At 34.4% G+C, this 23,865-nt stretch overlaps 2 protein-coding genes across 4 annotated transcripts; both read right to left on the reverse strand.

Annotated features, from left to right (window-relative positions):
* Nucleotides 1-1,769: 1,769 nt before the first annotated feature.
* On the reverse strand, nt 1,770-3,095 carry LOC104879119 (EG45-like domain containing protein). Its single transcript, XM_010650721.3, has 3 exons — nt 2,949-3,095; nt 2,284-2,563; nt 1,770-2,166 (listed from the first exon to the last, which is right to left on the reverse strand). The coding sequence occupies exons 1-3, from the start codon at nt 3,061-3,063 to the stop codon at nt 2,160-2,162; spliced, it is 402 nt and encodes a 133-aa protein (XP_010649023.1). The 5' UTR covers nt 3,064-3,095; the 3' UTR covers nt 1,770-2,159.
* Nucleotides 3,096-13,234: 10,139 nt separating this feature from the next.
* LOC100254304 (histidine kinase 4) lies at nt 13,235-23,655 on the reverse strand. 3 transcript variants are annotated; one of them, XM_010650660.3, is made up of 12 exons: nt 23,078-23,655; nt 21,954-22,383; nt 21,623-21,856; nt 21,379-21,548; nt 18,046-18,264; nt 17,766-17,952; nt 17,620-17,671; nt 17,283-17,512; nt 16,871-16,969; nt 15,910-16,625; nt 14,506-15,012; nt 13,235-13,894 (listed from the first exon to the last, which is right to left on the reverse strand). In XM_010650660.3, exons 1-12 carry the CDS (start codon nt 23,110-23,112, stop codon nt 13,633-13,635), a joined length of 3,141 nt encoding a protein of 1,046 aa, XP_010648962.1. In that variant the 5' UTR covers nt 23,113-23,655; the 3' UTR covers nt 13,235-13,632. The 3 variants fall into 3 exon arrangements, with proteins under 3 accessions (XP_010648962.1, XP_019075175.1, XP_002285117.3); XM_019219630.2 differs by having other exon boundaries at nt 21,954-22,774; XM_002285081.5 differs by having other exon boundaries at nt 21,954-23,655.
* Between the last annotated feature and the right edge of the window lie 210 nt (nt 23,656-23,865).

The raw sequence follows: 23,865 nt of genomic DNA on the forward strand, positions 1-23,865 counted from the left end.
CAACAAATCTTCAACCAGTAGTACTCTCATTGTATTTCTAAATATTAACTTTGTTAAGATATGTTACAGTCTTCTTTGGGCCTCCATGGCCCCTTGACCACAGAGAGTTTTTTTGTTTTAATGGAAGGACAAGAGCAAACTCTACGTCCATGAAGGTTTGTGCCTGCCAATGGCTGACAAATTTAGCAGAAAACATGCATCTGGTCGTTATCTGTTTTGATGTCTATTGTTTCTGCTTTAGCAAAGCAAAGACAACCATACAAAAGACCTACATATGCATTTTCTGTTTTTATTATTTAGCAATGGCAGTGGTGGGAGCTTTCTCTTTTGCCATATAAAGTGTAAGATCCAAAAAAGAATGGAGCGTCTCTAAACCCATCACTCCGGCCACTTCCGTTATTTAGTGCTAGACTTAGCGAAACAAGCACCTAGGTGTAGTACATAAAATACTGTGCAAATTGGAACACTGATAGGAGTCCTGGGCTTCACATCCCAACCAAAATCAGGTGACTAGTCAATAGCCAATTAAATAACAGCAGATTCTGTGGCTAGAAAGGCATTGATAATAGATTATTATTTGCATGCAGGAATCTGAGTTACAGCTTGGAGGTGTCTTGGTCCTTGAGCCTAAGCCAGACACGGATGACCACCTTCCTCTTTCTAGTACCTCCTTTTTGTCCTTTTTTTTTCTGCCTAGTAGTCCTACCTAAATTTTCTTCTCCACAAGCATAATAGGAACTTCCAGTAACCTGCAATATCCTGAGGGATGGGTCAAATTCAGCACTGACGTTCCCAAATACTGTGACATTTCGTTCACACATGCATTCATTAGGGAGGATGTTTCTAGGATTGAAGTTTTTACCCACTCCAGGAATGGTAATCCTGAATTACTAACCAAGGAAGTTAATTGTTTTATCTTTGATGAGGAGGGCCATATATTTCATTAGTTCCTACGAAATTTAAACAAAATGAAACTGACTCCATTCATTTTCATTAGAAGCATACTCACTTCAAGTTGGTCATTCAAAATTTGATATAGACTCTTTAATATGATTCAAAACATAAAAAAATTTCACGAATTTAGGTTGAGTATAATCATGTTTTGATCAAATTTGTATTGATCTATATAATTCGTTTAATAAATAGATAATTTTTTAATCAATATTTAATCTAATTCATCGATTTAATTATCATACTTATTAATGTAGTTATAATTCTAAACTATCTAACTTATTTTAAATTTTCTTTTGCATAAGTTAAATGAGTCATAAACATGTCGGAACATTAATCTTATAAACTTGTAAATCTAAGTCAACTTTATTATTAAATAGGACAAAAAACATTATTATTAAATAAGTTGCATATTATCCGTTTAATAATTACGTCATATTTATATTTATGCTTTTAATCGTGTTTGTGTTTGAGTTTAACTATGTAGTAAAATATCTAAACTTTAACATAACGTGAACAAGATTCACAGATTCAACTTAGAATAATAAGATAGGTAGGAATACTCAGCTTGCATGTTGGGAAGTTTAATTTCAGATCATTACGGTTTTAGATCAATTTGCAAGCTGAACAGTACGTTTCTTAATTTCCCTTTACTCTTTCTCTTTGTTAAATTAATTATAATCATATGGATATAATGAATATATAAACAGGGTTCCAAGTATACTACGATTTTCAGGCTATAAATGATCTAATGGTTGCAAATGAACTCCCATTTTTTATTGGCATTTGACATCATCTCTGTGGCCAACAGAAAAATATAGAAAAGCAAAACAAACTCCCACTAATATTTATTTTCCAAGATTGGACTGAAAATTAAGACATCTTAGTCCCATCTTTTATTTATATAAGATGACAAGTTCTTCAAACAGATGTTCCCCAAACAGACGCAGCAGAAATGCTTTTGATTCTTCTGAATCTGTCGACAAGAAACATCATGAAAAACTTATCCTTTTCCTTCATGATACATTATCCAACTGCTTCACCACTCACAGTTATACAGTAAGAACAACACAAAAGGTAAAAGCCATCAAAACACAAACACCACCACTTCAAACAACCTTTATTAACAAGGATGATACTCCACATGCAATCGATCTTCTAATTAAGCATCCATGCATATCCAATTGCATTCAGTACATCCATGAACTTCATACTCTGCATTGAAAGAAATTAAGCAAAGAAAACGAGATGAATGAATATTAGTAATCCTGCAGATGAACAATAAATAATGATTATGCCCTTTAATCAATCAAAATCATGCATTTTACATACTGTTGGAAGGATATTTTTATTTTCCCTGCATCTGGATCAGCAATGGACGCAAAAGCTTCTTGAGACAAGTCGATGGTGCCTCGACAGCCAGGTGGGCAGTAGTCGACGATCTTCACGACCACGGATTGATCACCCCGGCAAGGGTGAGGGTCCCCAGCGTTGGTTGCACCCTCGCATTTGACCTCATAATTCCTTCCACAAGCGCCGCGGTTGTCCCAGATTGCATCACTCGCTGCCGCAATCATCACACCATCATCTTGAAAACCATTGCAAGAGGAAGCTGCATATGAAAGGGAAAAACACCATTTGATTCATATAAAAGCAAGAAAGAGAAATAGTAAGCAACAATTTTCTTGCTTTTAAATCTTTTACTTTCATTAGTATGCTAAAATTCTAAAACTTTACTCGGATCAAGGATACGGTGCCGCTCCACTCTTGATCTTATAATGCCACTTTAGAATGATTTCATATATCATGGCCAGTGGCCACATAAATACGACTTTATATATAAGAATCCCATATTTTAATTTTAGTTTTTTCCCATCCAAGTATAAATGATTAACCTCAATTCTAGTGCACAAATCAGATTTTGGTTGACTAAGGAGTTAAGGTTATGGAATTAGAAAATGAAACAGTTGGAAGAATGCTAATTTATGGGGGCTTACGAACGTATGGAGGAGTATAGTAGGTTGCAGTCCCTGTATCTGCAACTACTGTCTTTGAAAAGAAGCAAAAGGCTAACGCCATGACAAGGAAGAGGAGACCTCGCAGCGCTGCCATGACCACAAATTTCTTTTGCTAAACAGGCTTAATTACCAGTGATAAGCAATGATCATCGTTAGGCTTAGAAAAGAGGTATTTATAGAGGATCTGTGGGGACATGGTAAGTATAATATAATTCAAGAATTACATGTGGACAATCGCATGGTAATACTGCACCACAAGCATAACCTATTGGAATCCACGATGTGGACAAGATTAAATGGTAACTAAAGAAAAATTAAAAATGACCCAGTATAATGGGCCCTTCCATGATTAAGTTTCCACCCATTTCTACGCAAATACTGAAGTCACCCAGTTCTTTCTTGTTGTGTGTAGGTTGCCTTACTATCCACCCATCAATTTTTGGCAGTTCTTTTTCAGAAAAATATAATAGTAATAATAAGAAGAAGAAGAAATAAATCAGATGGTGAGCAAGGGAAGGTGACCACCAACAAATTTATTGGTTGTGTGAGTCACTGATATTGATCGATATTCTTTTTTAAGTCAAGATGAGTCGTGTTTGTATCCTTTTGCATTTGCCCATATGTGGTTAATAATAAAAGTTTTTGGTTTGTTGCAGGAGGGTGAAATTTGGCCGCGTGTGGCTTTACCATGGAAATAGAACGGTTCCCTTTCTTCTTTGTCTTCAAGTTAGGGAATGGAAAACATTAGTTGGTTAAACCACTCAATGGCACGCACATGCATCCAAACTGACCCTTAAGACTTTCAGCATTTTCCTAAACTTGATATCGTTTTAGAACAAACAATATTCCAGGGGTCTTGATCTAGATTGACTTGTATACAAAAGATCTCTGTGAGGACAAAATCAGCTTACTCCAAAAGAAAACAAATTGCATAGTGTAATATGAGAATATTTTCTGTGTGTCGTATTGGTGACATAAGTGCACTTTCATTTGTAGTGTGAGCTTTTGAGAATTGGAAACCATTTTATCAGAGAATTGAGAAATTGTAGATTAACAGGAAAGACAATCCATAAAGACTCAACAACTTAAAACCTTAAAACTAATTGGATTTGATAAAATAGAATGATTAAAAAGAAATAACAACCAAATCTTATCCCTACAAAATAAGAACTTGAATTTATTTACTAACTAGCTCTTAAATCTCTTGTTATTAACTAACTCTTAAATCTTCAATTCTTAACTCCTAAATCTTCGACACTCCCCTTCAACTTGGTGCATAAATGTCTATCATTCTCAACTTGCTAACAAGAAATTAACTCGAAGTTAAGCCTTAGGAGTCCCCTAGTTAGGATATTTGTTATATGTTGTGTTGTAGGAAAGATCGACAAGCATATAGCAACAGCCTTTAAGTTTATCCTTTATGAAAAGCCTATCAATCTCGACATGTTTTGTCTTGTCATGTTGTATTGGATTGTGTGCAATATTAATGATTGTTTTATTGTCACAATACAATTTCATAGGAAGCGTACTAGACCTCCTTAGTTCTTCTAAGACATGTTTCAACCATAACATCTCACAAATCCCTTGTGTCATAACTTTGAACTCTACTTCGACACTACTTCATGCCACCACACTTTGCTTCTTACTTTTCCAAGTAATCAAGTTACCTCATACAAACATATAGTACTTGAATGTAAATCTTCTATCAATGATTACTTTAACCCAATTGGTATTAGTGTAATTCTTAACTCCTTGTTGCTCATTCTTCTTGAATAATAATCCTTTCCTTAGAATACTCTTGAAATACCTTATAATCTCGTAGACAACTTCAAGGTGTTTTTCATATGGAAAGTGCATGAATTGACTCACTAAGCTTACCACAAAGGCAATATATAAAGGTGTTCCTTTGTAGTTTTTTCCTAGCTTCAAGTTGTATCCTATAAGAGTGTCAGTCAATTTGCAACCACTCATACTAATTTCTTTTAGGAGATCAAGGACCTTCATTGTGAGATAACGAAGCCCTTCTTGGAACATGCAATTTCCATTCCAAGAAAGCACCTCAATGATCCCAAGTCCTTAATCTCAAATTTAGAACCTTTCTATCTCAAGCAAGTCATCTTCAATGAGAATATCATCTACATAGGCAATTAACATGGTTATCTTCCATTCGGGTTAGAACTTCATAAATAAGGTGTGATCAATTTGCCCTTGAGTATAACCTTGTCTTGTGATTGTTTGAATCCATATAACAACTTCCTTAACTTGCACACCTTTTATCTGAATCTTTCGATAAAGCCCCAAAGGGAGTCCATATAGACTTCTTCTTCCAAATCATTCTTGATAAATGCATTTTTTACATCCAATTGCTGTAAAGTCAGTTTAGATTTGCAACAATTGATAAGAGCACTTTTGCTATGTTTAGCTTGGCTACTAGAGCAAATGTTTCTGAATAGTCAAGACCATACATTTAAGTGAATCTATTCACTACTAGTTGAGCTTTATATCTTTCTAGAAAGCCATCAAAGTTGTATTTCACTATAAAGACCTATTTTCAGCAATTGTGGACTTTCATTTAGGAAAACTTACTACTTCCCATGTCTTATTCTTCTTAAGGGCTCTCATCTCTTTAAGAACAACTTCCTTCAATTCAAAAACATTGTATATTTTTAGAAATGTCTATGCTAGAAAGTTGTGAAGTAAATGTAAGACAAAAATAAAACTATTTTTCGTAGGACATAAAGTTAGACAAAGGATGTTTAGTACAACCTAGTATTTTTCCTATAAGCAATTAGAACATCCAAATCATTAATAGACTCAATTTGGGAATCAAAAGAATTGAACTTAGGTTTGGCATGAGTATTTCTAAAACAGGAGTTACCATGAGTATTGGTGCTTTTGAAGGTAATTGAGAAGTTTTTTTTTTAATCTAGGATAACCATCACAAGTGGCGTTTCTAAAGAAAGAATCTTCATTGTCTCAAAAATAACATTCTTTCCAAAAGAATATTTTCCCTCGGTTCTTTTGCGTTGATAACATTTTAGAAGATGACGATGACGTTTTCTTAATTTCGAAGATCAATCGAGGGTCACAAGTGGCTTATTCCCGAATGATCTTGTTGAATGACGAAGAACGCGTGTACGAAGTTACCTGATTTTCCTTTCTAGATTTTTGAATTTCCCCTCCCTCCTAAATAGAAAACACCTCTATTTATAGGTGAAGATAGAGAATTTGAATTTCAAATTCTCGAATTTTAGTTGTTTAATATAAAGGATTTAGTTCTTTGATTTTAGCAAATTTTCCTCTCAAGGAGGTTTTACCAACAAGATAATAATAATAATAATAATAATTTTTTTTTATTATTATTATCCTTTTTATAGTTGGAGATTAGGGAAACTTATCCATAAGAGGATTTTTTTTATAAAAAAAAAAATTATTCATTTTGAAGACCAAATTAGTGGTAATTTAATCCACTAATTTTTTTATGTCTACAAGATGATTATTAAAACCATTTTTTTTTTCAAAAGAAGTGATATCCATGATGACAAACATTTTTTTTTTAAAAAAATGGATTAAAACATTTGTATTTTTATTTATTTATTTATTTATTTTTTGTGTTAGAGCATAACCAAGAAAAACACATTTTTTTAGCTTTTTAGATCAAGTTTTCCTCGATTATGATTGTGAATGTACATGGACAAATGAATATAACAAAAAAAAAATTTAAAGGAATATTGATTACAATTATTGATGAAGGAAAACCATTTTTGAAAAAAATCTATAAAAAAATGTAAAACCCTTGATGGCATCCAACTAATCAAATAGGTGGTTGTAAAAATAGTCTCCTATCACAAATATTTAGGGACCTTAGCTATAAAGATTAAGGATCTAACGATTTTAAAAAGGTGTTTGTTTTTTCTTTCTGCCAACTTATTTTGTTGAGTATCATTATAAGAACTTAGGTACACAATACCATTTTTCTCAAAGTATTTCCCTAGGATTTTATTAAAATGTTCTTTCTTGTTGCCACTTCGAAAAATTTAACCATTTGTTTGAAACTGAGTTTGGACTATGTTGTGAAAAATTTTGAAAACATGTTCAGACTTAAACTTTTCCTTCAGTAAATATATCCAAGACAGGTAAGTATGATCCTTAATGAAAGTGATAAACCATCTTTTACTGGGAGTGAAAATTCTAGATGGTCCCTAGACATCACTATAAATCATAGAAATAAGTTTTGATGTTTTATATAGTTGTAAAGGGAATAAGGCACGGTAGTGTATTTTACTAACTCGCAAATTTCACATTGAAATGAAGATAGATTTTTATTGATGAATAATTTTAGAAACAAATATTTTAGATACTAAAAGCAAGGACATCCTAATCTAAAATGTCATAAAAAAATTTCATTATCACTAGTACCAGAAATTGACTTGAAACAAGTATTTTGAGGTTGTCCCCTCAAGTTAGATCCATCTTTAAAAGTGTAAAGTCCTCCACTTTGTCTAGCACTATCAATCGTCTTTCCCAAGTTCAAATTCTAAAATTCACATTAAGAAGAGAAGAAATTAACTTGACAATTTTGATCATGAATTAGTTGTTGACATACAAGAGATTACATGACAAATTAGGAATATAAAAAAACATTATGAAAAGTGAGGAATGAATAAAGAACTATGGATCTTTTTCCAACCATAATCAAAAAGAATTCATCAACTATTTTAATTTTTTAATTCTCTACATAAATAAATTTTGTAAGAAGAAAATAAATTGGAAGATCCAATTATGTGATCAGTTGCACTGGAATTAATGATCCAAGGATGCGTAATACAAGTGGAATTAACACTAACAGGAGCGATTATTGTTGGGATTGAGCCCTAGAGAACATGACATGATGTAACAGATGAAGATTCATTTATAAATTTATTTATATATGTTTTTTAGTTTCTTTTTATCTATTTTACATTAATTAAATATTTTAGTATACATACCTCACATCACTTGCATTGTATATGACTTGGATACATTAGGAGTTGCACAAAATATCAAAGTCATGGGTTCCTTGTAGAGTAATGAGTAATCCGTAGTTGGTTCATGAATTTGGATAATCCATATGAAATTGCAGTGCACTACCTCCTACTTAAAATGATGACTTATCTTAGACAGGATGAGTTTATCATGGTAAGTGCACAAGTGTATGTGATGTATACTGGATAAAACCTATAGTGAATTATGACATAAAGCTATCAATTGTCATGATTCACTAAACTACTAAACTGCATGGACTCTCAACCTTGAAAGGATATTGAACCTATGTCAAAGTCAATAAAAGGCTTTGACCTATGGGTCAGGCCCTAAGGTGGTCATATATCCTTATGATTTGGGTTGTTGTTACTAAAGGCTGATAGCAACAGGTATTTTCAATAGAAACACCATGATATCTAATGGATTGAGACAACGTATTCTTTTAGGTGATCCAAAAGACATGTGATCTAGAAAACTATGGTCATAGCATTTCATTTGGTGAAAATTTGACATATGTTTATTGGAGTTAGAGTATGTCAATTATCACATAATAAATAAGATTTGTAACTCAATTATTAGAGAGATAATCTTAATAAGTGATAACACTACCTTCAGGAGTTTGCATGCAATGGATAGTGGGTCACAAACTCAATCTTCATCTCATTGTTATTTATATAGGGTATTGAAGTGTAGTTGATTCTTTTTAGTGAAATGTTGAATCAACTTCAAAATTGGATTATAAAGGAGTCCGTGCTCCTATGGGTCCCAACGGTTCCTACTCTGAGCTCATGTACAATGATGACACAATTTATAAGAGTTGGATTAACTTTATGTTCACTCTTGTGCAAAATGATGTTTTAGTAATTACGTAAGGTTGCACAATTGATAGTGAATAAGTTCTCTACTAATTGATTAATTAAATAACCATGTGTGGTTAATTAATTAATTAGGACCCATTTTGGGTTAGGCGACCCAAGTCTTGGTGGACTCAAGTCACTTAAGCCTAAGGGAACCTTATAAAGACCCTTTAGGAGTTAAGGTTTTGTAGGCATTTCATTTTGTCATCTTAGCACATGTTTTAGGTTTCTTTTAGTACTCTATAACAGTTCCTTGGTGGCTTATTGCTACTGATACAACCTACATTTTTTAGCTACCTTAGAGACAGGTTGAGAGATTGTGACTTTTAGCAACCCTAAATTAGACTTAAGATTTTATTTTATTTTATTTTATTTTTTAGGATAGCATACATAGGCATGTTTAGGTCACTTAGACACTTTCTTGATTGCCCTAGGTCACTTAGGCACAATCTTGATCACACTAGGTCACTTAGACGCCATTTAGGTTACTCTGACCCATTAGGCACCACCAATGCCCATTAAAACTCATTAGGCCAACCTAGGTCACTTAGGCCCACTTGGCCCATTAGGCATCACCTTAGACCCGCCTAGGTCAATTAGGCCCATTTGGCCCACTAAGCATTCTTAGCGTGACTTGCATGGTTGCATGACTTACATGACTAGGTTTTTATTTATTTATTTATTTTTACTATCATCAATCACTTGTTCATTTTTATTTGTTATCTTCATTTTTATTTTATTTTTCTTATTTTTTTAATTAATTAATTTATTTATTATTGTTTTATTGTTTTCTAATTTTTTTACTTATTTATTTATTCATCCAATTATTTAATTTAATAAATTTGATGCTTTTGTAAGGAAACTTACCGTTGATAAGGAAAGTGAGACTTTCTTTAGAAGACATTTTTTTGGAGAGTTTGAAATTCTAAGGATTTGTTTTAATGAGAAAGATATGGAGATGACATTGGAGTTTAAGGAAAGTGGGACTCTCTTTGGAAGAGGGGAGTTTGAAAATTTGAGGATTTGTTTTGGTGAGGAATATATGAAGATGACATTGGGGTGTAAGGAAAGTAGGACTCTCGATCTTTGGAAGATGTTTTGGGGGAGTTTAAAATTTTGAGGATTTCTTTTGGTGTGGAAAATATGGAGATGGCATTGTGGAAGATATGGAGAGATGGGAAGGAAAGTGAGATTCTCCTTCGAAGGCATTTTTGGGGAGTTTGAAATTGTAAGAATTTGTTTTGGTAAGGAAGATCGGATATTGGGAGTTTAAGGAAAATTGGACTCTTGAGAATAACTAAGAGTCCATAACTACATGTACTTTTTAATATAAAAATGAGAATTTGAAATAAAATAGGAAGATCGGAGAAAGAAGGAAAAATAGGAGACTTTATTATTGGAGAATGGATTCACGGATGAGGAGAATTCTTTTAGAGATCACATCATGGAATTATGTGAGCCTCCATATAGGTGGGAACGACCATTGGAAAGAAGGATTGACCACTTAAAATACACACGCAACAGAAATTCTTGAGGTCGGAATAGACACGCACCAGAATTTTTTTTTGAGGATATACATGCACGCACCAGAAATTAATTTTTTTTGGAAGGAGATACAGGCACCAAAAATTTTTTAAAAGGAGATTCATGGCTTAAAGAAGTAGCCAGCATGCACCAAAATATCTAAAAGAGGTTGTTGATAGAGATCGAGAGAAAAGACAGGCTACTCTTGATCTTCTCTTGAATAGCCAAAAAATTTCCAAAATTCAATCCTCAGAGTTTGAACTAAAGGAAGGAAAGCGTACTTCGCTAGCCAGGACAGACAGGGCAGGCAACTCCATTTACAACATTAGACACCAACTTTTGAAGTGTTGGCAGGGGAATCACGCACTCACGGATAGGTAAGTTTTAGATGAAATTTTAATTTTTTTTTTTTCTTTTTTGGTTTGATAGATCTTATTTTATTTAGTTATATTTTGAAATTATAAAATATTAATCTTGATGAATTTTATTTTAATTTATGTGTCTTAGAAATATTAATTTTTAGTTTGATAGATTATGTTATTTAGTTTTGTTTTGAAATTGTGAAATATTAGTTTTGATTGATCTTTGATGATATTTACTTCTTTGATTCTTAGGTTTTTAATGTTATTGATCCCAAGTTGGTATTCTTTAAATATCTTAAATGATGGTTTTGATTGATCTTGAAAGTTGTATGGATTTATCTTCTTTGATTCGTAAGTTCTTAATGTTATTGATCCCAAGTTAGTAATCTTTGAAAAACTTTAGATGATATTTTTGATGGGTTCGTATTCTTTTAAATCTTAGATGATGATTTTGATTGATCTTGATAATTGATATTTATTTCCTTGATTGTTTAGTTCTTAATGCTATTGATCCCAAGTCGGTATTCTTTAAAAATCTTAGATGATAGTGTTGATTGATCTTGAAAGTTGTCGTTTATCTTTTTTATTCTTTAGTCCTTAACACTATTGATCCCAAGTTGGTACTCTTTAAAAATCTTAGATGATAGTGTTGATTGATCTTGAAAGTTGTCATTTATCTCTTTGATTCTTTAGTCTTTAACACTATTGATCCCAAGTTGGTACTCTTTAAAAATCTTAAGCGATGGTTTTGATTGATTTTGAAAATTGTTATGTATCTTATTGATTCTTTAGTTCTTAATGTTATTGATTCCAAATTAGTACTCTTTAAAATTCTTAGGTAATAGTTTTGATTGACCTTGATGATTGTTATTTATTTCTTTGGTACTTTTGTTCTTAATGTTATTAATCCCTAGTTAGTATTAAAAAATAAAAATAAAAAAAACCTTAGATCTATTTGGGACTATAAGCTTGGATTCACATTTGACTCAAAACCAAATTTTTATCAAAAATAAAAAGGTGCAAACTGGTTTTCAACACTTTTGAGAGACGATTGTCTTCTACATCCAAAAAGAAAAAAAGTCCAGGATTTCTCCCTTTCAAAACCCACACTTGAGACCTTTAAGTTATAGAGCAAAAGATTTTAGACTTTTCATGTTGAATTGATTTGGAAATGTCTAAATCAATTCTTTGGATCCTAGATTTGTAAAAATATTATTTTTGCTTCCATTGCATAGGATCAAGAGACCTAGAAAATTAAAGTGATATTTTGGTTTTGGGCCAATTTTCAAAAAATTGGAAGTTGTGAGGAGGATTGTGAGCAAAAAATCCAAAATTTTTTGGCCTTTTTTCGTGGAAAAAAAAAAACTCTATTTTTTAAAAAATATTTATCTTTTTTTAAAAAAAAAAATTATTCATTTCTAATTAAATATTTATCTTTTTTGTTTTGAAAAAACCATTGATTATTAGCGACATTTTAAAAAAAAAAAGTCTATTTTTTTTTAAATATTTATCTTTTTTTGTTTTAAAATTATTCATTTCTAATTTATCTTTTTATTTTAAATTTATATTATCCTTTTATTTTATATTATGATTTTATTTTTGACTACTTTTCATATTTATCACATTAATACTATTTTAAAAAATCACTATCACTTTAATTTTAAATATTTTTATTTTAAAATATTTAAATATAATTTTATTCAAAAATTGTTGAAATATAAAAGCAATGAAGTTATAATATTTTATAAATTAAGATTAATTTGATAAGATAAATTATTAATATAATTTATAATCATTTTAATTATTTAAATAAATTAATGTTAATAGAAAACATTGTAACTACAAATTTGTAATAAAATTTTAGAAACTAATATCCATTTAATTTTTTTATTTAAAATGTAATAAAATATTTTTTAATAAAATTTGTTTTTTATTTTTAAAATAAATGAATATAAATACATTAAATGAATTTAAACTTAAAAAAATTGATAAATATTATCTTTAATCATATTTATATCAATTACTTTCTTATTTGAAAATTTTCTAACCATTTTCATGAATTTTAAATAATTTTTTTCCATCAATATTTTTCTCAAATATTTCATATATCCGTATTTACCATTATTTGCATAAGACTCAAGTAACTTCACACCCACACAAACCTAAATTAATTGGAATTGACAACACAAGACAACCCAAATAATAGGAACCAAATCTTATCCCTACAACATAAGAATTCCCATTTATTTCTTTAACTCCTAAATCTTCTCCATGTACCATAGCTGCCAACCAGACCTCTACGGGCCACAGGCCTCAGAATGGGCGACGGCTGGTCCGCACCAAGCTGCACCCAAAAGGGTTTGGCTCTGATCAAACTTACGCGCTGTGTCTGGTATGATCAGTTTGCGTGAGGCTGAAACATAATGGCATGGGCTCGAGTCAAAAAGTTAATGCACAACTGGACCCAATCAATATGCTTCATGGACCACAAATACAAACATGATCAAAAGTTCCATGGCTTTTCATGGGAAGCAAAAGGTCTGGTATAAAATAAAATTATACAAATGAAGGTATCGAGACTAGCTCGCCAAAATATAAGTTTCAAGGAAAGCATACAAGAATATCTGATTTACACTGTGACTCCCTCCCCTTCTAAACATCTATACACAAGTGGGGTCGGAGGATTCTGTAGTATACACCTCGACGGTTATCAAGTTAAATTGAAGTTGGTTAGAAATGACTGCCCAAACCAGTATTCAATGCCGGTCTACAAACACAAATCCAAGGGAACCACCCTTTAGCCAAAACACACCAGCAGAGCGTGGAAAAATTGTTGGTACTGTGCAGCCCACAAAACTGTCAAATTTATAATTGCAGCAATTACTGGAGGGGATCGTGTTACGATTCTGAAATGGGTTTGGATTTGAAGAACTTCGCAACCGCCTGATACAGATTCTCTTCCTCAAAAGGCTTTGAGACATAGCCATCCATCCCACATTTCAGGCACTTGTCGTATGTGGCGTGAATCACATCAGCTGTCATGGCTAATATTGGCACATGCCACTCACCTTTTGTAGCAGCTCCCTCAGGGGTGCATCCTCCATTCATCTGTTCATTTGCCTTACTCTCGATCAGCCGTATTCGACGTGTTGCTTCAAACCTGAAATAAGAAAACATGAAAAAAAATTGTTGCCATTGAGTATGCATCTCTGCAGATTTAGATCAGTCCATAGCATCTGACATCTATTCACCATGTGGAGAAAAAGGTTGCCATTATGTGGAGAAGAAGGATGGAATGAAGTCACTTCTTGCAACTCTAAATCATCATACGAATACAGGACCTTATTAACTAATGCCACATAACAGAAGCATTATTAACTTCCATGGTGAGATGACCATCCATGTCAAACTTCACTTCTAGAATGAAGAAAAGAAACTTAAGTCTTTCACAAAAATTTTTAAAAAATACTCAATGATGTCAATGGTCAGTGTTCTCTTCACCAAGTGATTCTATATTTTATATTTGTTTCTCTATATATCTTGACACAGAAGGGTTACTTTACAAGACAACAGAGTTACGCAAGGTCTCCTTTCAAAAGGGTTGATAAAGTAAGAATAAAACTAATGAATAAATATACCACTGTTGAAGGAAAATTGGGCAATTAGGTGAAGTTCACAATTTTGAGTTCTTGAGCAGCAATAGGGTGATTCTCCAAAGACAAAAACAGAATTATGCAACAAGAGTCAACAAAAAAAATCTTCAATACATACCCATCCATTTCTGGCATCTGAATATCCATGAAGCAAGCATCAAAGTTGTGTGGTAACTGAAGCAATTGCAATGCAGCTTTGCCACTCTCAGCACACTCCACATCAGCCCCAAACTTTTTGAGTGCACCTGCAGCCACTCTGCGGTTTACCTTATTGTCATCAACAACCAATATTTTTTTGCCACAGAGTAAGCTCTGAAGAAAAGCAGATCCATTAAGCATGTCTTTCCCTTGCTGCCTCTTCTTCCCCAACCCTAGCACTTGTTGAAGACATGCTGCAACCATGCTAGCCCTCAAAGGTTTCATGATCACAGTATCTGCAAAGCCAGCTGCCTTTGCTTTATCAAACTCTGCACTGCTAATATTGGTTGCAAGAAGGATCATCTTAGGTAATTTCAATGTGTGTCTATTCTGTTTCCAGTCCAATAGCCGAAGATTCAGATCAGCATCCTCCTCAGAAATCCATGAATCCTTCTCAACCAGAATCATATCTGGCTGATTTCCACTTCTGCCATATAAAAGACATCATTCAATGAGTTGATCATATAATTACTAAAGATCATAAATGGTGGATCTGTCTCAATTTTCTATTTGTAATCGTTTCCCCAGCATAAGTTGTTTACCCTGCTGGGGTAACTTCAACTGACTATCTTGTGGGAATTGAAGCTAGCATTCCAGTTCAAGTAGTGTTAGGATTTCTCTATAGGCATCAGTTGTTGAGTTCTGATTGTTCCATAAGCTCTCATAGCAAAGCTTATGTAAGAGTCCACCTTCATATTTAGGAATGACGTTGTTACTAAAATGTTTACATAGCTACCTTTTTTCTGGGTTACCAAGAATTCTTTACTCTTATCTCCATTATCCATTATCAAGTAAATTTTTCTTCATCACCTAGCCTGAGACATAGACCAGACAAGGTGAAACAGAAAAATCCTTGTGTTTTATGTCAATTTCTTTGAGAGCCAATTTTTGGACTACAACCACAAATGAGGACAACCATTGGAATTTCCTTTGTTTTTCTTTTTCAGGACTAGTTGAGAAAAGTTCAGACAATGTGAATAACAAGAACACTGAATTTTCAAAGCCACCAAAGAAATCACAGATATATATGAAATACGAAAACCAAACAAAACTTTGGCAACTTTTCAGTATGGGCAGAATTAAGGTTTTCCTTCCTTTTAGCAACAAATAGGGGAGCCAGTATCCATTTGACTGTGACTCCCCCTTCTGTAATCACAAGAAGAGGCAGGAAAAGGTAATATCAAAGGCCCCAGTTTGCCTGATATCAGATCAGAAAGGAAAATCAGGCCTTGGACCAAAAGAGGAAATGCAGTTAGGACCATTAAATCTGAAATTTCAAATCCTTCACTAATAATACTCACAGCTAAAAAGCTAAAGAACTTACCCAGATGTCAGAGAACCATTTTTTCCAGTTATTGCAACTGCCTTCTTGATGCTATTAGCAACTTCAACCAGGATTCCAAGTCTCTTCAGATGGTACTTGGTTACAATAGCTCTAACCGGTCTTCCATCAACTACAATTGCTTTTAGTCCTCTAAAACCAATAGGCAGATCATCTGAATTACTTTTCTTCAGATCACTAAGTGCATTTTTCTTACACCTCCCAAAGTCAGCAGTAAACGAAAATGTGCTTCCAATCTGAGGCCGACTTATGAATTTTATCTGACCACCCATCAGCTCTACCAAACACTTGCTGATACTCAGACCAATACCAGTTCCTCCATAATTTCTAGAGGTTGAACTGTCTGCCTGCATAAAGGGTGTGAAAACTCGACCCTGAGCACGCAAAGGGATCCCAATTCCTGTATCCTCCACAGACACCATCAAAGTGACTTTCTCAGAAGCTTCACTGGTGACTGTCATTATATTTGAAGCATCAGATCGCAAATCTTCATCAAAAATTAAATGCTTAAATCTATCCCAACTGTTCTGGTCATCAGCTGCTTCACAACCACTTAAAGTTCTAAATTGACTGCCACCATTCGAAACTAAACCTTCATCTGATCCTCCATTCAAACATGTCTCAGCTTTAGCATCCATTAGAGCCTTTGTGTGTTCAGCTAAATGGACTTGAACAAATATGTGCCCTCGCTCAGTAAACTATCAAAAGCAAAATCCAATGAATATCAATTATTTCTGGAGGTAGATGTGCAAATACTACAATTGACTTTACATGGTGCAAGATTAACTTTAAAGGAGAGCTCAAATTAAGTTCTTTTTTTGTGACTGCAGACACAATGCTCCACCAGTCCAGTAGATCATCAAACACAACAAAAGAAACAAAAATAAAATAACATATTTTCAGCTAGTGACTTGAAATAACAAGGCTCGAGTGATTCACTTACTTTAACAGAGTTGCCCACAAGATTTGTAATTATCTGTCGAAATCTCCCAGGATCCCCAATAACCATTTCAGGAACTTTATCAGAAACAAACACGGCCAGCTTCACTTCCCCAATTGATTATGTACCACCATGTCAGAAAGTTAAAGAGTGTTAAACAGCATCATGACAACCACCAGCCATTGATTTCAGAAACCCCAAAAAGAGAAAAGGAGTAAAAAGAAATGAACAAACTCAGTTCAAACAGGCAAAATACAAGCTACTTCATATTTTATGGACTACAAGAACTACATCTAAAAAAATGAAGAATGGAGCAATCTTTAGCCATCTTTTTGTGTGGCAAATATTCCAGCCAAGAAAAGAAAAGGGACAGATAACAATTGACTAGCTTTTATCACAGTTCAGTAAAAGTTACCTCAAGACCTTTGTGCCTAGACTTCTCAGAAAATAGAGAGAGGACATCATCTAGTATGGATCGAAGGTTGAAGGGGACTGCTTCGAGCTCTAATTTTCCAGCTTCAATTTTTGCCCGGTCAAGAACTTCATTTATTAATGTTATTAGTGCCTTTCCACAGGCTTGAGCAGTTTGAGCATAATCTCTCTGGGTTGAACTCAAATCGGTATCTAGGAGCAGAGCAAGCATTCCTACAATTATAGCGAAAACAGGGATGACATTACTGTTAGACAGATTTAAGTGCCTAAATTTTACTTGTTTTTAAAAGAAAAATTGTAAAAGAGGATGTTGACCATACCTAGGATGCCATTCATGGGTGTCCTAATTTCATGAGAAACAGTAGCCAGAAACTGGAATCAGGAACATAAATAATAATCAGCTACAACATTCATAGTCTACAAACAGGGAGTAAACTATTGCTCTAAAACAGGTTCAATACCATACCTGGGATTTGGCGACATCAGCAGCTTCTGCTCGGACTTTTAATTCCTGCATTTCATGGAAATCGTCCTCAACTTTAACAATGTGAATTGCGGCACCATACAAGATATAACCTACTAATAAACCGATTACAAAGAATAGAAATGCGGTGGTGAGGCTTGTCCATGATGTGGGTTCCTTCTGATGATATCTACAGAGTACCCAACCGATTAGTATCCCATAACAGAAACCTCAGAACTTTAACTTTTGTTTGAAATAACCACCAATCACTAGATGCACTTACCTACATATCATTTGGTGCTTCCTGAATGGATCTCCAAAGTCAAGCTTGCTCTCATGCAAAAGGGACATGTCAACATCTTGATATTGGCGTCCATACATAACCAAGGGATCAGAAGAATTAGTTACATCATAGACATTCACCAAAATTGCCTGATTCCCAGCAAGTTGCCCAAGTAAATTCTCCACCAGGGACTCCACATCAAAGGCTCCACCAAGGTATCTGCTTTCAATCAGAATTTTCATTTTACCCATGAATGCATCCAGAACTTCCATATGAACAAACACACAAAATTGAAGTTGAATTAAAATGAAGGCATACACTTATCACTCATATACAGAGCTTCCACACCATACTGTAACATGCAAAACTGGTAAGCATGTAATATTATAACCAACAATCCAGCCTTACCTAATATTAAACCAAAGACCCAACCACAGACGTGAGAATATCACATGGATACCGTACTCACATGCAATCCTCTGAAAATGAACAACATAAAAGGTATGCCATTACTTTATTTTTTTTCTTTTCTTGTATCAGGTACTGCACAGTTTATACAAAAACGTCACAAATGCAGCAAGCAACAAGCCAATTAATGGTCCAATATCATCAGCTTTTCATCCCTTCATCATTTTGTTACAAGGAGGCCTCCATCATTTCTAACTCATGTTTAGATTTGATATAGCCTTCCCAGACAAAAAAGAGAGAACAATTAAGGGCAAAAGATTGCCTACTAAATGCCTGAATACTCAACCATAAAAACTGACACACACAGTCCATTTGGAACATGGTTCAAAGTCACAGTATCGGTCATTGACTCGGAGGGTTCCAAGGCACTTTAGTCTCAATGTCTCGGCTCAATATTGAACTATACGTAAATAAGATGGATTAAGAAGTTAAAAAAATTATAAAAATATTGTGAAAATTATTTAAAAATAAATATAATTAAATAAACTTTAGAAACTAATAAACTTTAAAACATATTAACATAATAATAAATGTAATGGTTTCAATAAATTATTAAGAACAAATTAGCATATAAAATAATATATTATATTATGATATGATTAACATAAAAAATAATCCATTAACCAAATTGAAGTAATATATATCATAGCTTAGCATATAAAAATAATAATCTTCAAATTCCAATTTATAAGACGCATCAGCATTTGAAGTAATCAATAATTTACCCCTTTTAATATAAAATAATGTATTTACCCCATTTATCTTCAAATCCTCAATCCCACACGACATACACAGAGAGTACCCCATTTAGCAAACGTAGAGAACCTCCTCTGCAACTGCATGCCCACACCACCGGAGTCGGAGCAAAGAAAAGCAACACCTACATGCAGAGATCGTCGTTGATGGAAGAATCTAATGTTTCTCACCGGTCAATGACATCATTGATAGGAAGGATGTCTTCTTTCTTCTTCTTCTTCATCATGGGTAAGGGTCATGGGTTTTGAAACTCTTCTTTTTGAAGAAAATCACTGATTTTTCAGAGATTTCTCAATTTCGGATGCTCCTTGTGATTTGAAAGGGGAAAAAAAGATTTATGGGTAAAACAAAGGAATATTCGGATCTTCAACCGAGTCAACCCGGAATCTCGAGTAAACTGGGTTTAACGATTCTTGGGCGAGTTTGTGATTAAGATGGTATCGGGTATCTAACTCAGCATGGAAAGGCCCAAGGCGGATACAATTCAGCCAATACTTTGAACCCTGATTCGGAGGTGTGCATTAAACATCACAAATTCAAAATGTTTTAGCAATTCTATCAGTTTACACTTCCTCCATTGCTAACATGTGCATTTCCAGGCATGTAAAAGAGTCTTAATCATGAACAGAAATAATATCTTTCTTCCCTTTATTTTCAGTATATGAAATCCCTTAAAAGTAAAAGTACAGTTGTTCACTAGTAAAAATTTTCAAGACATCTAAATCCCAGCAACTGGTATAGTTGGTAGCCTAGATGACTATATGAGTTCAAGGACATGTTTACAAGTACAAATTGAAAGAGGAAAAGGAGTGGCATCAGAGAAAGATCCAACCATTCATACTCCAACAATCTATTCTCATAATTACCAAAGTGACCTAATCCTTACTTTTGGAAATTATGGAAATCCAACATAAATTAGATTCACAACATAAAACCAACATATACCCAACATAATTTCCAAATATGTGTCAAGTTGAGAAATGCATCCTCAACTTGTTTCTTCTTAAAATCGTCAACCATAATGCAGTATGGACACACCTATATATTTCTAATCTTACACTCTATCACTGATTAATAACAACATTTATCATCTAAAGCCTGTATAACACTAAGTCACTAACAGAGAAGCACACCTTCATGTAAAAGCATTGAGCAGACAGATGTTTAACTATTTTGGAATTTCCAAGGAAGTGGCAAAATGGAATTAGTATTATTTTAAAAAACAACCAACCTTTAGATTGACCTACAACATAGCCCACCGGCCACAGCTATCACACTAAATAGAACAAGATGTCATGGCTAAGTCTCACACATCATGAAATGAAAAGATAACCAACTCGTTTGAGATTCAAAGCTTATCTAGAATTAACAAAAAGGAGACAGAGATAGATCAGAGCAAACGATTGCATGGGATGCAAACAACGTGACACAGGTAACCTCATTAAGATTTAAAGCTTGTATATGAGTCTATTGGAAATTCACCAAGATCAGCTGAAAGAATCAAAACTTCAAATTAAAACTACTCCTATCTTGAAACCTATTCATAATAATATCCAAAGCACTAAGATTAGCTCTAGTGGAACATTGTTTTGACCCCTTGGCACATGAGAAAATCTTATTTTATTTCCAAGGCAGCAAGCAATAAGTAGGGAAGAACTACTCTGCATTGCCACCAAAGTTGTACCAAAACGTGAGGAAAATAAAACATCTGAATACTTCTAAGTAACTGAACTGCCCCATGGGAACCGGATCCTTCAATTTTGCTCCAGGTTTAAAATGATTAAATTTATGAATCACGATGGGATACCTTAATCATGCAATATGTGCAAATTACAGCCTCCAAGCAATTAATTTCTTCAGCAGGCATCAAATGAAAAGAAGGATAGACTTGGTGGTTTGAAATCTCTCATACAACTTGAGATACTTCTATTCCCTACTGGTTCCTCAAGCATTTTGGATCTTCAAATTGAGTGATAAATTTCCATTTTGAGCTAAACTTTTCCCCATTAAATCCAATTGTCAACAGCTTCTTCAATCAATTATTCCAAAGATAAAATTGGTATGAATAGACTTTCAATGACAAATATATAGCAATAAAACAGAACTCACCCTGCAGTTGCTTCAATGCGCTGTTCCACTGTTGGGTTGGGAGGAAGCTTGGACTTGTAAACAGGGAATGTCAACACAACGCCAAGATGATGAGAACCAAGCAGCCTGAAGGGGCTTGTCAAGACGGCTTTCCCAGTAGCCCTAGCCCTCAAAATGTTTTCCCGATCCTCCTGCATCAACCATATGTTAACATCCCAATAAATAAAATTCCAAACAATTGAATATCACAGAACCAAGAGTTCACCTCGCCAGACATCATATCAAGTGATTCAATGTAGGAAACAGTTTCCTGAGAAAATATCACAGGTGCATACTCGTCTCGAATCGGCGAAGCCTCTCTCTTCATTGTCTTTATAGTCCACCCATGTTGCTTCTCAAATCTCTCCCTCTCTGAATAAGCCACTCTTTGTGCATAGGCCACCCCACTCAGTAAAGGCCGCTCAAAAGCTGTTCTCGCCGTGTACTCAGCAAAAGTTTCCTGCATTTCCCGCAAGAAACCATTCCCACAACACAAACAATCAAAAAGACAAGAAACAGAAATCAAATTCCTAGATGAATAAAAGTGAGGAACGAACTTGGTCAATGGCAGATGGGTTTTTGTAATAATGAAAGGTGGAGACGAGAATGGCGAGGGCGTGAACATGGTTAACACTAACGCTGAATTGATCTTGCAACATTCTCGCTCGCTGATCACACATGCTCACAAGCACTTCCTCCCTTCTCTCCTTGTTAGCAGCATCCATTTTATTGTAGACGAAGTTACTGAAAACGGCCATCAACATGATCCAGAACACCAGAAATTTTGGAAGCCAAGCCCTGTTGGCTTGAATAAATGTGTAGCCTCTTTTGGTACCCATCTGCTCGTTCAACCTCACCGCCACTGAGTGGTGGCTCTGCATCTTCAGACCCATCAAGAAGGCTTCTTTCTCTGCTTCTCGCCCTCTCCCTTTTTCCCACTTCAAGCCCGAACTAGAAAATCCCCAAGTTTCAGAACCACTTTTTCTGCTGTAGAAACAAAAGGGCACTCTAAACTTGGAGTAAATTATCATTATAGCATTGTTTTTCGTGATTCAAATATCAGCCAGAAACAAGAATGAGAAACCAAATCCCCTTCTCTCTATACAGACATTTCTACATTTCCAAGAAATGTCGAAATTTCTACAAATACAACCAAGGGAACACAACCGATACCCCCTTTCCTCTCTCTCCTCTCTCCAAAACTGCCTCCCCAAATTTCTACACCGGACAGAGAGAAGAGAACCCAGAATTCCAGAAGGAAAATATCTCTCACTACTTAGACAACAAGCATGGCGCGTTGCAGTTCTCAAAAGATGGACAAGAGGCTCAAATTCCAAGAAGTCTCTCCATCCCTACAAGCCTTCCTTTGCTTTGAGGCCTTGATTGCAAAGGAATTATAAAAAAAAAAACAATATTACAGAAAACTCTAATCATGCACTGTTTACTTGAAAGCGTGAAGTTTAGTTGAGGCGTCAGGACAAAGAAGAGCACGTTCGCTGTGTCTCTAACTTTCTACTTTATTTATCAAACAAAGGAAGGAAAATCAAACCCCCATATTGACTCCATTAAACTTTTAACACCAGCTAAGCACAACCCACATCCAAAATACAAAAGTGGAGAGATTTTTAGAGAGAGAGATAAAAAGGCAATTGCTGTTCAAGTTGAATGGAACCAAACCAACCTGTTCTTTTGGGTGACATTGAATAACAATTGCATTGTGTGCTGTGTAATGTGAAATGCTCCTCCCTGTCTCTCAAGTTTTTCTGTATTTAATAATGAGAGAACCCCTTTTTCTTTTCTTTTTAAAGCAACTCAATCGAATTTTAGGATTTTTTGAAGATACGCTCTTGTCTCCCCTTCAACCATAAACTAATACCCAAATGCTCCTCTGCTTTCTCCTTTCTCTCTCCTTCTCCAGCTACTCTCACAGACAAAACATTACATGCATTGCCCTCAATTTTGGAGCTTCAACCCAAATGTTGATTGGAGGGTCAGAGCAGACCAGAGCAGCCCAGAGCAGAGAAAGATTCAAAGCAGCTCAGGGGAAAAAGCCCACTCAGTATCTTGAATTTTAATCAGCGCATCACTTGATTGATTGTGCTGAGAAATGAGAATTGCTGTGAGTCCTTTTATTTTTCTTTTGTAGTGATCTGATCTGAGAGCCTGAAATCATGGGGTCTGGTTGATGATACCGTTGAAACTCAGACAAAAAACATCGGACCCCACACCAGATCAAAGCTGCCAACAGATAGAAACATGGGGGTTACTGTAGGAGTGAGGGACACTGGATTCTTTCCTCCTTTTCTTTTGGCCTTTAAAAAATCGGTTTCGCATATCTCTGCGATAATGACATCGCGACAAGGCTCGGATCTCATTCGTCCCTAAATGACTTTTTAGTTATCATTCCCATACTATATTACTAAAATACCCTCTCCCCAGTCACCCCTTCATCCTTCTAAGCAAAATTCT

Source organism: Vitis vinifera, chromosome 1, assembly GCF_030704535.1.
Source record: "Vitis vinifera cultivar Pinot Noir 40024 chromosome 1, ASM3070453v1".
Lineage (NCBI taxonomy): Eukaryota > Viridiplantae > Streptophyta > Magnoliopsida > Vitales > Vitaceae > Vitis > Vitis vinifera.